The sequence below is a fragment of the Podarcis bocagei genome (assembly GCF_964188305.1).
Source record: "Podarcis bocagei genome assembly, chromosome: 4".
NCBI classification, from domain to species: Eukaryota; Metazoa; Chordata; class Lepidosauria; order Squamata; family Lacertidae; genus Podarcis; species Podarcis bocagei.
In genome coordinates, this window is record NC_138128.1 from 60,171,958 (window position 1) to 60,186,084 (window position 14,127).

At 37.6% G+C, this 14,127-nt stretch overlaps 1 protein-coding gene across 2 annotated transcripts in view; it reads left to right on the top strand.

Annotated features, from left to right (window-relative positions):
• Positions 1 to 14,127, top strand: part of DOCK1 (dedicator of cytokinesis 1) — a 352,450-nt gene that overhangs the window by 87,063 nt on the left and 251,260 nt on the right. For both annotated transcript variants that reach the window (XM_081192827.1, XM_081192828.1), the window contains exons 22-25: positions 445 to 570; positions 1,164 to 1,272; positions 10,016 to 10,086; positions 12,026 to 12,132. In XM_081192827.1, the coding sequence (XP_081048953.1) occupies positions 445 to 570; positions 1,164 to 1,272; positions 10,016 to 10,086; positions 12,026 to 12,132 (413 nt within the window). The remainder of the gene's footprint in view (positions 1 to 444; positions 571 to 1,163; positions 1,273 to 10,015; positions 10,087 to 12,025; positions 12,133 to 14,127) is intronic.

Consider the following 14,127-nt stretch of genomic DNA (forward strand, 5'->3'; position numbering starts at 1 on the left):
TCAATAGAGATGGAGGAAGTTGGAAGATCTATTTCCTCTTTCAGCTCTAGGTGCTTTTCAAGGCTTGGGAGTAGCACCACAGCAGTTGAATGGAAAGCCATCTTTCAAAGGGAAGGGGGGGGGGGAAGGTGAGAGGCCTGACAAAGTGAGAAGGAGAAAATGGAGAAACTAGGAGTAGACAGGAGGGGGGAAAGTTGGGTGCCTCAGGAGTGCGAGAGATCCTTATGAAATTGCATAATTTTTTCATGGGTCCCCCAACCACCATCAGATCACATTTTTCTCTATGGACTGAACCATACAAATTATGCATCCAGTTTACTCTTTGCTGTCATGGTGCAGAAGAGTTCTTTGAACCATTGCCATGGTATACTTGATTGTGACTGTTGCATGCCAGTAAATAATTTTCATTTTTCAGAACCTACTTCTTTTTATCTCCTCGTATAGAAAACTGACAAAAGTTTTAAGAACCTATGTGGATAATGCTGCTGTCACCGATCAACTATTCAAAGCTATGAAATCTTTGGAATACATCTTCAAATTTATTGTACGGTCAAGAATTTTGTTCAACCAGTACGTATAGTAGCTTCTCTTATTATTATAGGTTTCAAATTATTTAATTCTTCTCTTATTAATATTAGATAAGGTGAGGCATATTATTATTTTGGGTATACTGAAAATATTGCCGTATTTCTGATTAAATGCATGTTGACCATTATTACGCTGTGTTCAGATTTTTTCTCTCCTGCTGACTGATAATTAATTCATTTGATGATTCTGGTAAGATAATATGCAGTTTGTCTCAATAAGTAGGCAAAATCTCCAAATTTTAATGATGCAGTAACAGATCATTCTTCAACTCCCTATCCTATTTGATCATACTGATGCTTAGGTAACATTGACTCTGACATAGAGTTAAGATTATCTCTTAGCTATAAGGAAAATGCTTAGTCAGTGTTATTTTAGGATAAGGTAAGTTTGCATTTATTGTGCTTTGTACTGTTTCTAAATATTAGCGGTAGCAAATGTGGTGCTCTCTAGTTGCTATTGGACCTCAACTTCCATTAAACCCAATATTAAAGTTGTACTCCAACAAAATTTGGAGGCACCATGTTGGCCTTTTAGATGATGATGATGATGATGATGATGATGATATTGTTTTTCAGACTTTATGAAAACAAAGGCGAAGCTGATTTTAGGGAATCTTTACTTCAGCTGTTTAAGTCTATCAATGAAATGATGAGCAGTGCCTCTGAGCAGACTGTTATAGTAAAGGTATGATTTGGAAACGAAGAATAACAAGGTTTTTAATATTGTGTACTAAGTGCGTTTGAGATTCATTATTTTGATTTTAATACAGTGGTACGTCGGGTTACATACACTTCAGGTTACAGACGCTTCAGGTTACAGACTCCGTTAAACCAGAAATAGTACCTCGGGTTAAGAACTTTGCTTCAGGATGAGAACAGAAATCGTGTGGCGGTGCGGCAGCAGCGGGAGGCCCCATTAGCTAAAGTGGTGCTTCAGGTTAAGAACAGTTTCAGGTTAAGAACAGACCTCTGGAACGAATTAAGTTCTTAACCCGAGATACCACTGTATACAAATAATAATTAGCACTAATATCTTTTTCAGAGGCTTAAGGTATTGAATGTATTTTCATGTCATGTCCGTGGGACCTCATCATCCCTCAAACCTCACAGCCATGTAAATAGGGGGTTGTCAGAACTGCAGTTGGAGATTGGAAAGGATTAATCTCCCTCCCTGGACTGTCCTGATCAGAAGCAGGACTTCCCATGGATTTAATTAATAAAAGGAAAAAAATCAGACTAAAAATTTAGCATAATGTATAGTTTAGGCAGCTGATTTCAGGAGGGCACCGCTGGGCTATTGGGTTAGGCTTAGGTTTCATCCTGATGATGAGACAGGAGGAAAACTCCTCAGGAATGTAATTGGCTTCCAATCAGTTTCTTGCTCCTGCCTAGGTTTATTCTAGTTCATGCACACTATGCTCAACTGTGTTTTAGTAATGTGTAAATGGCAGCCAGTGTGTCTTTACCAAAGCCATTGAAAAATCTTTAGAAGTATGCATATTATGAGAGGCTTCAATTCCTTGTTCTGCAAAATTATGTTGAGAATCTGTGTGCTAAAGTAGAATTTTGTATTGTGGAATGTCCTTTTGAAGCCTTGTTTAAGTTCCTTTCTTGAAGCTAGAAAAAGATACATCAGTAGAACATTAATAGCGGAATATGGAGTACAGCAATAGACTTTCTGATATTGCAGTGGTATAGGTTTGGTTTTGCTGTGCAGTGTGTTTTGCACAGAGGTAGATGCATCTGTTGTGGCCACCCCCCACCCCTTTAGCACCTTAGCAAAAAAATCCCAACACCAACCCTTATTCACATTTGCTTATTAATAGTTAATAATTTCATTGTATTTTTTAAAAAAATCATACCCTACTCCTTAGCCACAAAAGACGCTCTAAACAAGTTGCACAAATAATTAAATCTTTCCACAATAAAAAATAACCATCTCTCCCTCCCTCCCTTCCTTCCTCCCTCCCTCCCTCCCTCCCTCTCTCTCTCTCTCTCTCTCTCTCTCTCTCTCTCTCTCTCTCTCACACACACACACACACACACACACACAAACACACCTCCTTCTGTGTTGCAGTCTCTCTTCACTTATCTAGGTCCCCACACTGTGGTGATCTTTGAGCAATTGGCGATTTGTGAAATTATAGTTCTATTAATTTAGATCAGCCTAGAAAATACCTTTCCATATTCTGTTACAGGGTAGTTAGTCATTTAAATAAATGAGAAATTTGTTTCCTATAATAACTCTGCTTGCGAACTGTGTCATTTTCATTAAAGAATAATTAACTTTACGGTGGTTGAGCTTCTGCCACAATATATAGGATGCCTTGAAAGATACAGAAAATGTTCCATGGTGAGCATGTTGTCTTCACATAACAGAAGGGGAAATAGGATTTGAGAACTATTTAAATGACTAGATAGCCTCGCACCATTTCATTCTTTTTTTTTTAACACTGGTTTTCTTTATTTTCATGGTACAGAAGATAAATTTTGAGAAAACAATTGTTACAACAGTAAGCAACAAGTAACTTGTCCTAATAAAATTACAGACTTTTATCATGCCATTTGTTAAAGTTTCATTTGATTACTCTTAAGAGATCACGCCACATTTTCCCATGAGTACTGGGAGGATTTCTGCCACAGTCTTAACAATTTATGTATTCAATAAACATTTGCCATATGTTATCAAAGGAATATGTTTTTGCCCTTTGCTGCTTTCACCTGGCATGTTAGTTTCTCAGCCAATGCTGTTGACCATACTCTGTTATACATAGAATCAATGTTCAGCCCATCAACGGTTTTCCAACATCTGGCTTGTCTCAATATGAGCAAGCAGTCAATAGCAGTCATCCACAGGATAATCATGAGCAGACGGGAACAGGCTATTGCTTGTGAGAGGCTGCCTTATCTAGTATTCAGAGAGGTGCCACTCTTAACATCGGACAGCTGCGTACTGGACACCCTCAGGGAGGGTTTACATCTAGAGTTAGCTTCCCTGCCCAATCATCCTTCCTTCTGTGGTCTTGGTAGATTACCCCCTCCCCCGCAAAATAATAATAATGAGGATTATCAGGAGATACTGTATGTCATTTGTTGGCCATTCTTGCAGAATGCTTCTCTAGATATTATTAAAGATTCTTGACAATTGCCAAACTGGGAGGTTCCTTACTGGACCTAAAATACCTCAACCAGTTCATCACTTAGCACAGCTTCAGAATGGAAGCCCAGTTATCTACCAGAGTAGCTCTCTGCCTGGGAGACTTCCTGACATCTATTCACCTGATGGAAGTCTACCTTCATAATCCCATTCACTCTAGCCACAGGGAAAAAAATTAGTTTATATTTAAGCAGTAAAGGTTAATGCATCCCTGAGAGCTAACTCAGGGTTAGGAGTCCATATTAGAGCAGTTAGTTACTTGGAGTTGAAAAACAAGGACTGGAAATTGATTGGTTGGCTGGCTGGCTGGCTACACTTCTGTAGAAGTATTTTAATGATGATGATAAAAATTTATCTCTGCCAAGACAAAACTGAAATAAAGTTGCCATCAGCTAAAAAAGAAAAAGTGAAACTTCTCTAATTTGTTGCTTTTTATGTATACTACATTTATAAGCTTTGCCCCCTTGAGTCTTGAAATCCCTCATTTCTTTAGGGAGTAGCATATAATAAGGCAAACAAAACCTTTTAATTTACTATATATTTTGAAAATTGGTTTATGCGTTCACCCATTTGTTCGTTTTCCATGTGTTTGAATAATTCTAAAGATATTGTTGCCAAATTTGGTACAAAAGTTCCCACGGTGGGGGGGGGGGCGGTGTTGGTTGATGTTTGGACACTGACCACCATTTTTAATCAAGATGGCAGATCAGAAAATTACTTTGGAGTGACTTCTCCCATTTTATAGCATAGCTTTGGCTGCCTATTGAGTTTTCTTCACCAAACTCAGCATGAAGGTTCCAGAGGTGAGTGTGGCAGACTTCATCACCATGTGGATGCCAGACACATTTTGAATCAAGATGGTGGACCAAAACGTCACTTTGATGTGACTCTGCCTGAATTCTGACATAGCTTCCTCTGCCTTGCCAAACTTGGCACGGGGGTACCTGAAGTTGAGGTTAAGCTCTTCATTGATGTTTGGATGCCAGGCATGATTTTGAATCAAGATGGTTGGCCAAACATGACATTGGTGTGATTTCACCAGACTTTTGGCGTGAGAGGTCCAAGCTCACAAATTCCACAATCCATTTTTAAAAATCATAATATTTTTTGGATTCTAAAAATTTCAATGCATTGGCAGACCCTCCCTGTTACGTTTCCTATAAAGCAGAACAGGAATTTCATAGGGTCTAAGCATGATACCTAGGAATGATGGAGGACCAAACTTTCATTTATTTGCCTGGTGATAATGGCAATACATGCCATCCTTAGGTTGATTAAACTCTGTCATTTTTGTTATCATGGGAACAGGGGCACAAACTTTGGCTCTGTGCTGTGCAAATATGTTAGTAATTCTAATTAAAAACGTTAATTTAAGAAGTTAACAAACTGCTTAATTGTCTGTAATTGTTCCTGATGTTGCATTGGTATCTGATGATTGTCATCTGAAATTAATATTCCTGTGCTCATGTATATCAGCATCTGGGAATAGCCAAGATAGTAATGATGCCACTAATCATGCGGGGCTTCATTTCAGCTACAGCGTGCAAACCAAGTAAGAGGTTGCATTTTCTGCTTAGCTTTCATAAGAATTAGTATTGACCTTTCATAATATTAGCTGGCTTTCTGATTAAACCAGTTTAGAGTCACTCTCTTTCCTTTCCCTTTTCTAACTATATTACAATTTTAACAAGATGAGAAATACTGTCTGTACTCTGGTCAGAGCTTATTTTGCCAGATTTCCCTTTATTTCAGACGCACTGAAACAGTGATTAAATAGGAAACTACAACACAACCCAGCAGTACTATTCTTTTATTTTAATGACCAGATATATCTAAAGAAATAGGCTATATACATTATATAAAAAATAAAAGACTTAAACCCAGGCCATCAGTTAAAATGAAATCCATATCAGTTTGTTTTATATTGTACCTTTCCATGCAGAATTCTGTGGCTGTAACCCAAATGCCTACTTTAAATATGCCCAAAGGCTTGTGAGATGTACAGTGGGGGTTTTTTCTTTTCCTCTGAACCATGATCCCCCCCCCCAAATACAATATTAGAAACTCTTCTGATTTTAAAATTGTTTACAGAGGAGTCAGGTAATATTTTGCTGATGTTTCACCCCCTGATGCTAAAGTACAGATTTTCAAGGTCTGGATTCCCTCTTGGGAAATTGCTGTTGTCCTGGAACCTATACCATTCCTTAATTGAAAATGTTTGCTTCTAATGGCTTTTTATATTTCCTTGATATAGTGTAGCCCCCACTCCCTCCAAATAATCTATTGTAGAGCCTAATAATACCCAATATACATAAGTAAAGTGAATATATAAATAAGGAAATACGTGGGATGTTCTCTAAGCAGCTAGTTCAGCTTTGACACAGCAATTTTTTACCCATTTAAAAAGCCTTACTTTCATACCACCAATGGAGCATACATTCAATCTAACCTGGAAACAACCACAGTTTGACGTGAAACTCTCAGCCGATGTTACTTAGGCCAAAAACAAAACCTATTTGCATTATGAGGTAGCATTAGAGTTGAACTCCCCTTGGCCTGGTCAGTCATCAGGAATGAATATATTGGTGAAAATATTGACAGACAAGCCACCCTGAATGAATGCATATACCTCATCCAGATGTAATGATAAGCTGTGGCTTTTCACTACAGAAATAAGCCTAAATGGGCTTTGTGCTCCTCCCTCATCTGGTTCAGTCACAAGGAGTCTGGAAGCTTTCACTTCTGCTTTTGACTAACTGCAGCTTGCCATTTTGCTGACTGTGCCTGATGGGGCTTGGAAGTCCAATAAACACATGGAGGGCCAAAGATTTCCCATCCCTGTTGTAATGATAAATTGCTTTATTATTCACCCAAATGCAGCCACAGCCTCTTAAGCACCCTCTTTTATCATTTATAATAAAAAAATAAGCTATACTTGCATTTAGATCACTTTCAGATGTTCTTAAATTCTTAAACTTCATAAATTTAGTGACCTAAATGTCATGTTGTTATAGCATTGAGGTTGTGCTGGATGCCTTCTGGGATTACCTTCCAGCACTTTGATTTAATAGTTGTAATTCTTGAATCTGCAGAAGAGGAGGGTCTGTCTATCTATCTGTCTGTCTGTCTGTCTGTCTGTCTGTCTGTCTGTCTGTCTATCTCTATCTTCATTTGCTTTTGTTAAGTAGATAGCATGGGCCTTCAGTGATGCAAAGCGTTGGCATAGACGCCAGACAGCTGAATATGGTGGCAGGGCTGGGGCATGTCTTCCTTTCCCTTGCCTTGGTTGGAGGTGGTATCATTTAGAGCAGGGGTCAGCAAACTTTTTCAGCAGGAGGCCAGTCCACTGTCCCTCAGACCTTGTGGGGGGCCGGACTATATTTTGAAAAAAGAAATGAACGAATTCCTATGCCACACAAATAACCCAGAGATGCATTTTAAATAAAAGCACACATTCTACTCATGTAAAAACACGTTGATTCCTGGACCATCCGCGGGGCAGATTTAGAAGGCGATTGGGCCAGATCTGGCCCCCGGGCCTTAGTTTGCCTACCCATGATCTAGAGGTCTAGCACTTAGAACTTGAGATCTGACTTGCTCAAAGCTATGGCCTTGGTGGTTCTCTTATCATATTGAGTGGAGCAGCAGGATCTATTGCAGTGTTAATGCTGCAAATCTTTCTTCTTACGCTAACATGGAATATATAAAAATAAACCTTATATCACAGAAGCTCCATAAGTTTCCAGTGACCTTTACTTCAAGGAAACCAAGAGATGTGCTGAACACCCTGAAACATTTTATTCCTTGGAATGCATGTAACAATATTTTGGAAAATTATCACAGCACTTCGCAGAAGACTTAACACAGAAAATAGTTCTTAAGATTTTGGGACTTAAACTAATGTCTGAAGTGACTCTTAGAAGATTAAGCAACCAAGAGCAATGGACATATTCATTCTGAATGTTAACCTAAAATGTAGTTGAGTAGTAAGCCTTTTTACTTATCGTTGAATTTTAAATAAACATTCATTGGCTTAGGTTGTCATAGAGTAGGTTGAGCAATTACTTACTGTACATCTAATAGACATATTTGCAATCAGATGACATACATTCTTTATAATGTAAAAGAGTTATTTAGAGGAAACACAAACATGGTGGATCAAGGCGTGTTTAGTTGTGCTGCGAAAAAACCAGAATGCTTCTCCATCAGTGGAGGGAGATCAGCTATATTTATGGGTTGTGTGAATTTTTTTCATTCTTTGCTAACTAAAATCAGTTTAACAGGCATCATCTAGAGAAATATGTAAATTAATAATTACTTCATGCATTATTCAGTGAAAAGCTTATTTTGTATCATTGATAGCTCTTATCTTATATAAAGATATGCTAATGGATTTAATTAAAATAATTATACTGAATAATGTACCCTGAACTTTACCCTAAAGTAGTTCATATTAATCACCATCCACAGATATATTTTTAGTCAGAAAGACAATTATAAATTTGATGGTTAATGGATAACAAAAACTTAGAGAATGATTAAGTTACTCTAGACATGGCTGCCTTGGCTCTGGTGGGGCACTGTTTCCTGCCATGGAGATATAGGTATAATATGGGTATATTAAATATATTTAGACCTAGGCTCCATCTCAGACAAAAGAAAACACAAGTTAGCGTAACCCACATTGGACCTCAACATGCAAGCAAAATATAGATCAAGCTGACCAAGATGACTGTCTCTTACTGGTAAAGTTACATTGCACCCAACACACACTGCAGAATATAGAAGGGTACAAGATTGTACTGCTAAAAGATCAAGAAAGATCACAAAGGAAGCTGAAGAGTAAATATAAAAGGAGAGCCACATCTTGTGCAGTAATAATAGAGCAAAAATAGAGCCTTCCTTAGCTGTCAATATTATGAATGCCAAATATTGGGTTCTGTGAAGTTATAGAGAGTCTCAACTGCATATGAGACTCTGAGGGAACCTGACTTGCCATCCACAATGCATACATTAGATCAAGTCCCTTCTTTCCACAGACGTGTTGCAAAGGAGATAAATATGGGGTTGTCTGGTAGTGGTGCAGAAAAGGTTGCTTTGTTCCATAGTTGCAGTATGAGAGCACTGTACAAAACACCATAAAGATCTATTTTTATAATGTTTATTTACTGTCACACGTGTGTTAGGTGTTTTATAATAAGTTGTATAATATTTTTCCTGATGGTTTAGACTGAGTCTACGGATGCTAAAGGATACAGAAGGAAGAAGATGGGGATTGACAAGAGTATTTAAGGATAAGGGATGGTGAGGTGTGGAAATAGAGTCAAGGCATAGGTTCAGGAAGGCCTATCCTGAAGGAAGTAGTAGCCTTGTAAATATATGGGAGGAGACATTTTCGAAGTATAGGAACCAGGATGGCAGAATGTGCACAACTGAAGATAGGACACTAGCAGATCGACTTAAAAGAAATGGAAAGAGGAAGAAAGAGAATAGTGGAAGAGGAGAGTAAAAGAGAAGAGACAGTTTGGGAATCTTACACATAAACTTTACTTGCTTTATATTAGTTCAGAGATCAACAGAGAAGGTAATGGAGAAAGTGATCTTGGCAAATTGACTGATGGGTGAAAGCATTGCTGAAAAGAAGGGTACTAGAGTGACCATGGCTCAGAGAAGTCCCAGGCTGAATCCTTGGCACCTAATAATAATAATAGAAAAAGTTTGGCAGGGCGCTTGATTTGAATTGTAGTCAAAAGAAACAGTGGACTTGAGGATGGATCAGTTGCCACTATTTGCTGGCTCTGTGTGCTGATTACAGTGTTACTCTTCATTTTGGGAACAAGTTCCATATTTTTAGCCTTTTGTTTTAAATGCTTGGCTGGAAATCTGGTGGATTCATATATTAAGAGAAATGATCTAACTTTGAGAACGTAAGAGCCAATAAGTTCCCAGTTCAAATTTTGTTTCACTCATGATCTCAATTAACGAAATAATTGTTTCCCATCTTTGTGAGCCTCACTGCTTGTAAGAGATAAAAGGGTTATTGTAAAAGTTATTGAGATATCATGAAGCAGTTTGCAGTATTAAAATGCTATAGAGGTAAGGTTTTTTATGTTAGTGGTAATATTGGCTTTTATTTTTTATTTTATTCAACATTAAATTGAGTTGCACATGATTTCAGTTTAGCATTACATTTCAAATCAAATCATTTATTGCTTAGCTAACAGTCACTACATTTACCATTAAATTGTACATTTATTCTTTTCCATTTTAGGGAGCTGCACTTAAATATTTGCCAACCATTGTGAATGATGTGAAACTTGTTTTTGACCCCAAAGAACTTAGGTAAGAGTCAAAATGTTTGCTATGCTTTTAGCTTTTAGTCCTTGATATATAATTTTTTAACTTGTTTTTGTATGTGTGTAAAGACTATATATGATTGGTATTTTATTGCTGCAGTAGAAATCTGGCACCCAAAATGATTAACTATAATCAGTTCCTGAAGGCATAGGGAGCAAACATATTTCACTTTCAGTATACATATTTTTTCAGATAAATGTTGTTGACCTTCATAGGTTATAGATTATACAATGAGTGTCAAAGATTTTTAAAAATGTTGAGCCGACAGAATCTTTAATTTTTTTGTTACGTACCACATTTTAGACTTTATTCATATGCACGCTTACTTGGGACTAAACCCTGTTAAGCTCAGCAGGACTTCTGAGTAAATGTGCATTGGTTTTGCACTATTATACATATATTTTTCAGTACAAATGTACTGAAGTTTATTTTAATTATTTCTTTATCAAGGACATCTCAGAGCAGATTCTAATATTGCTATTAAGTTTAACAATTCTTACTGTTTCAATATGCAAGTCTAAATGACTTCTATGAATTTAACTTGTGTTGTGTTGTATATTATATTATATTTGATTTGATTTGATTTGATTTGATTTGATTTGTGTGGGCATTATAACCATAGATGGGTAGAACTAGGAGAGCCCCAAATGGAGTGTGTAAATGATTCCAAAACAGTGGACCGGGGTGGGGTGGATAAAATCATCAAAGCTTGCTTTTTAAACTAAAAAAACAAATAATTCCCTTGGTGAGATTAATATTTATTTTATGGTGATGTCCTATGCTTGCTTACTCAGAAGTAATTTCCACTAACTTCATTTGCCCTTACTCCTAGGCAAGATTATGGCCTTAATGTGTCTGTGTCCATGCATATGCAAGTGTGTGTTGCAGCTTACACACTTACTTGGGAGTAAGGCCCAGTGAACTCTGAGTCTTACTTCTGAGTAGACAAGCATATGATGTTACTTCGAGTCATTTGTTTATTTACAATCAAGCGCTGTATACATTTTATGACATAAATACTGGCAGGAGCCAAGATCCTCATGTGAATCAATCAGTTGACCTGCAGAAATCTTTATTTGCATTGGACTTTCAAAGAGATTATGGGGCAGGGTTGGAGAAGGGATTAAAAACAGGAATTCCTGTATGGCAGTTGTGTTGGGTGAGAAGGGTGTTTCAGTCCTTCTGGGCATAAGACTCCAGTCAGATTAGAAGGGAAATGAAGAGCTATAACCAGCCTGTTGTTCTTAGTTTGTTTTGCTACATAACTGGATAGGAAGACTGTATGCCTTGTAAGTGATGAGGTCTCCAGGTCAGAAAAGTTTGCCATGGAATTCTTGTTTACACAAGCGAGGGTCTAGGGTCATGTTAGACCACAGTTCGAGGTTGTTATTGTATATTAACATACTAGCTTCCAGTTTGTTTTTAGGAAATGCTGGTATTGTTGCCTTAAATTCCATGGTAACAACCTTAGAATCCAAGCAAGCTAGAAGGGTTAAAGCTGGGCATATCTTCAAATTTTTACCTAAGTATGTCTTGATATTGCAGTCAAAGTGAATAAGCAGGGTTTGATTAATCACACCTTTTTAGTTAAGTCTGAAGTTGTCCTTTCAATCAAGTAAAATAGACTGATACTGCAGCAATCTTAGGAACTGTCTTACCAGAATAAATGATTGCAGAAATTCTGAGATTTGTGAAGTATCCAGTTTCCAGCTCATGAAGCCATATAAGAGCACCAAAAAGTGTTTTGTAGTTTGAGCTGAGTCTTGCAAATTAACGAGGAGTTTGGAATAATATATTTATATCGGGAAAATGTTTTTTTTAAAAAAGCTTTTCAAAACTCTCACATTTAAAAAACATTTTACTGAAATGGTTAACTCCTTCATTCTGTTAATTTTCTTTTTGTTTCTCCCCCCTCCCGCCCCAGCAAGCTATTCACAGATTTTATACTGAATGTTCCAATGGGCCGTCTCACAATTCAGAAGCTATATTGTTTGATTGAAATAGTTCACAGTGACCTTTTCACTCAGCATGGTAAGGAAAAAAATAAATCACAGAATCTTAAAAGAATCATTGAATTGTCTCATTATTTGCTATCTGCCAATCTTTGTCAGGGCCAGCTATTCCTTGCTGCAGATAGCAGTTGAGGTTGTAGCCAAGGATCCACAACCTTCATTGCAAGTGCAAATGTATATATATTTGTAGAATAAAAGTTACAGAACTATCTGGTTGGTCCACATGTAAAGTGATGCCTAGCTTGGCTGTCCTTAGGCTCACATCCTTCTTTGCGTTTCCTACCTATTTCTTTGATCAGTTGTCTTATAGCCTAACTGGGCAAAGTATGCTTTGCCTTCAAATCCGACATGAAAACCATATTTGGGTTTGTGGCATCCCATAATTAAATTATACATTTAATTGCACAGTACAAAGAAACTGTGGAGGAATGAAGTAGCATGTTTGCTAAGCACTTCAGGGATAAAAGCTGCTCCAGCCAAGATAACGGGTCAGTATCCAGATGTGTCCATAACCTAGTCTTGTATTGTTAGATGAATGACGTTCTTGGATAAATATGGCCTTCTTCTGTATGCTTTCTCCTTGTCCCTCTTGCCTTACAACATGGAGCAGGCAGGAATTGATTAGCTACACCCTATTTACGAGAAGTGTAGTCTCAACAGCCCTTTCGGAAGTTACTTGTTTTAAATATATATATACTCATACCTTTGTGCCTGACAGTAGGAGGCTGCTGGTGAAAAAAAGCAACACATAAGAGGCAGTGGTGACTTATGTAAGTTCAGGATGGGACAAAAGATGGAAAATGTCCACTTCCCAGACATTTGATGTTGCTGCTGTAGCTGTTTTCAGCACTTGTCAGACTGCTTCTGAAAATTCTCTGGACCTGGAAGATTGTGATAACTATTGGCTACTTGTAAACATTCCCTTTCTGAGCAAGGTGCTCAAAGTAGGTGGTTGCTCTGCAACTCCCAAGATCTTGTGGACGATTATCTACTTTCAATTCAATCTGGATTTAAGCTTAGTTTTTGGTGCTGAAGCTGTTTTTGTTGCCCCAAGGAATGGCCTCTGCCAGAAAAAGAACAGGGGAAGCACAAGCCCGCTAATCTTCTCTGTGGGTTTCAGTATCATCAGCCATGGTATTCCCTTTTTTAATTTACAAGCATATATTCCCTTGACTCTGTAGAAACCACTACCTTTATTTGGGCCAGCCCTTTTTGCTTCAAAACTCTGAGATACATAGCCACTTGAATTTGCTATGAGAGGCAATGCCTGGTGACTCTTTTCAGTGTTCCTGGGGGGGGGGGTGCAGTGCTGTACCTAATGCTACACTTTGCTTGTGCAGTATGATTGCACTACACAGTCCAACAATATTGTTCTTTTCCTTTGGGTGACTCAAGCTGAGTTCTTGAATACATTTCATTGAATTTAAGGTACATTGAGTCATGCATGCTTTCAGGCTGTTAGTGATTTTGAGGACCCATAAAACTATTTTTACAGTTTAATAAAATCCTGCACTAGGTTTTGAGTTTCAACGTTTTCCTTTTTGTAAAACATATAGATATCTAGCTATAGGTAAGAATAAACGGCCACTCTCTGACATAAGTTATGACAATGTAATAGTACAAAGCCTCTCTCTTTTTCTGTTTTTGTGCAATTCTTTCTCCCTATAATTTCTTGTTTATAGTACCACATATAAACTATGTGGAGGCAGATATCTGAAGTTCAGTATTCGCTGTGACCTGCCATAGTGAATACATTTTTTTATAAAGCTTATGATCATGCCAGCAAAGATTCTGGATTTGTATTGACACCCCAAAATTACCAATGTAATAATAGTAATAATGAGCACATTTTGGTAATTGAGTGTTCAGAGAGATGAACGTTGTGGTTATATGGGCAGGGGCTTTAATATGGATTACATACATTGAATTATAGATTATTCCCACACCCTGTAACTTGTATGTGTCTGGTTGTGGAAAAGATCAAAACGGAACTAGGCGTCTGAAAGTTTCGTAA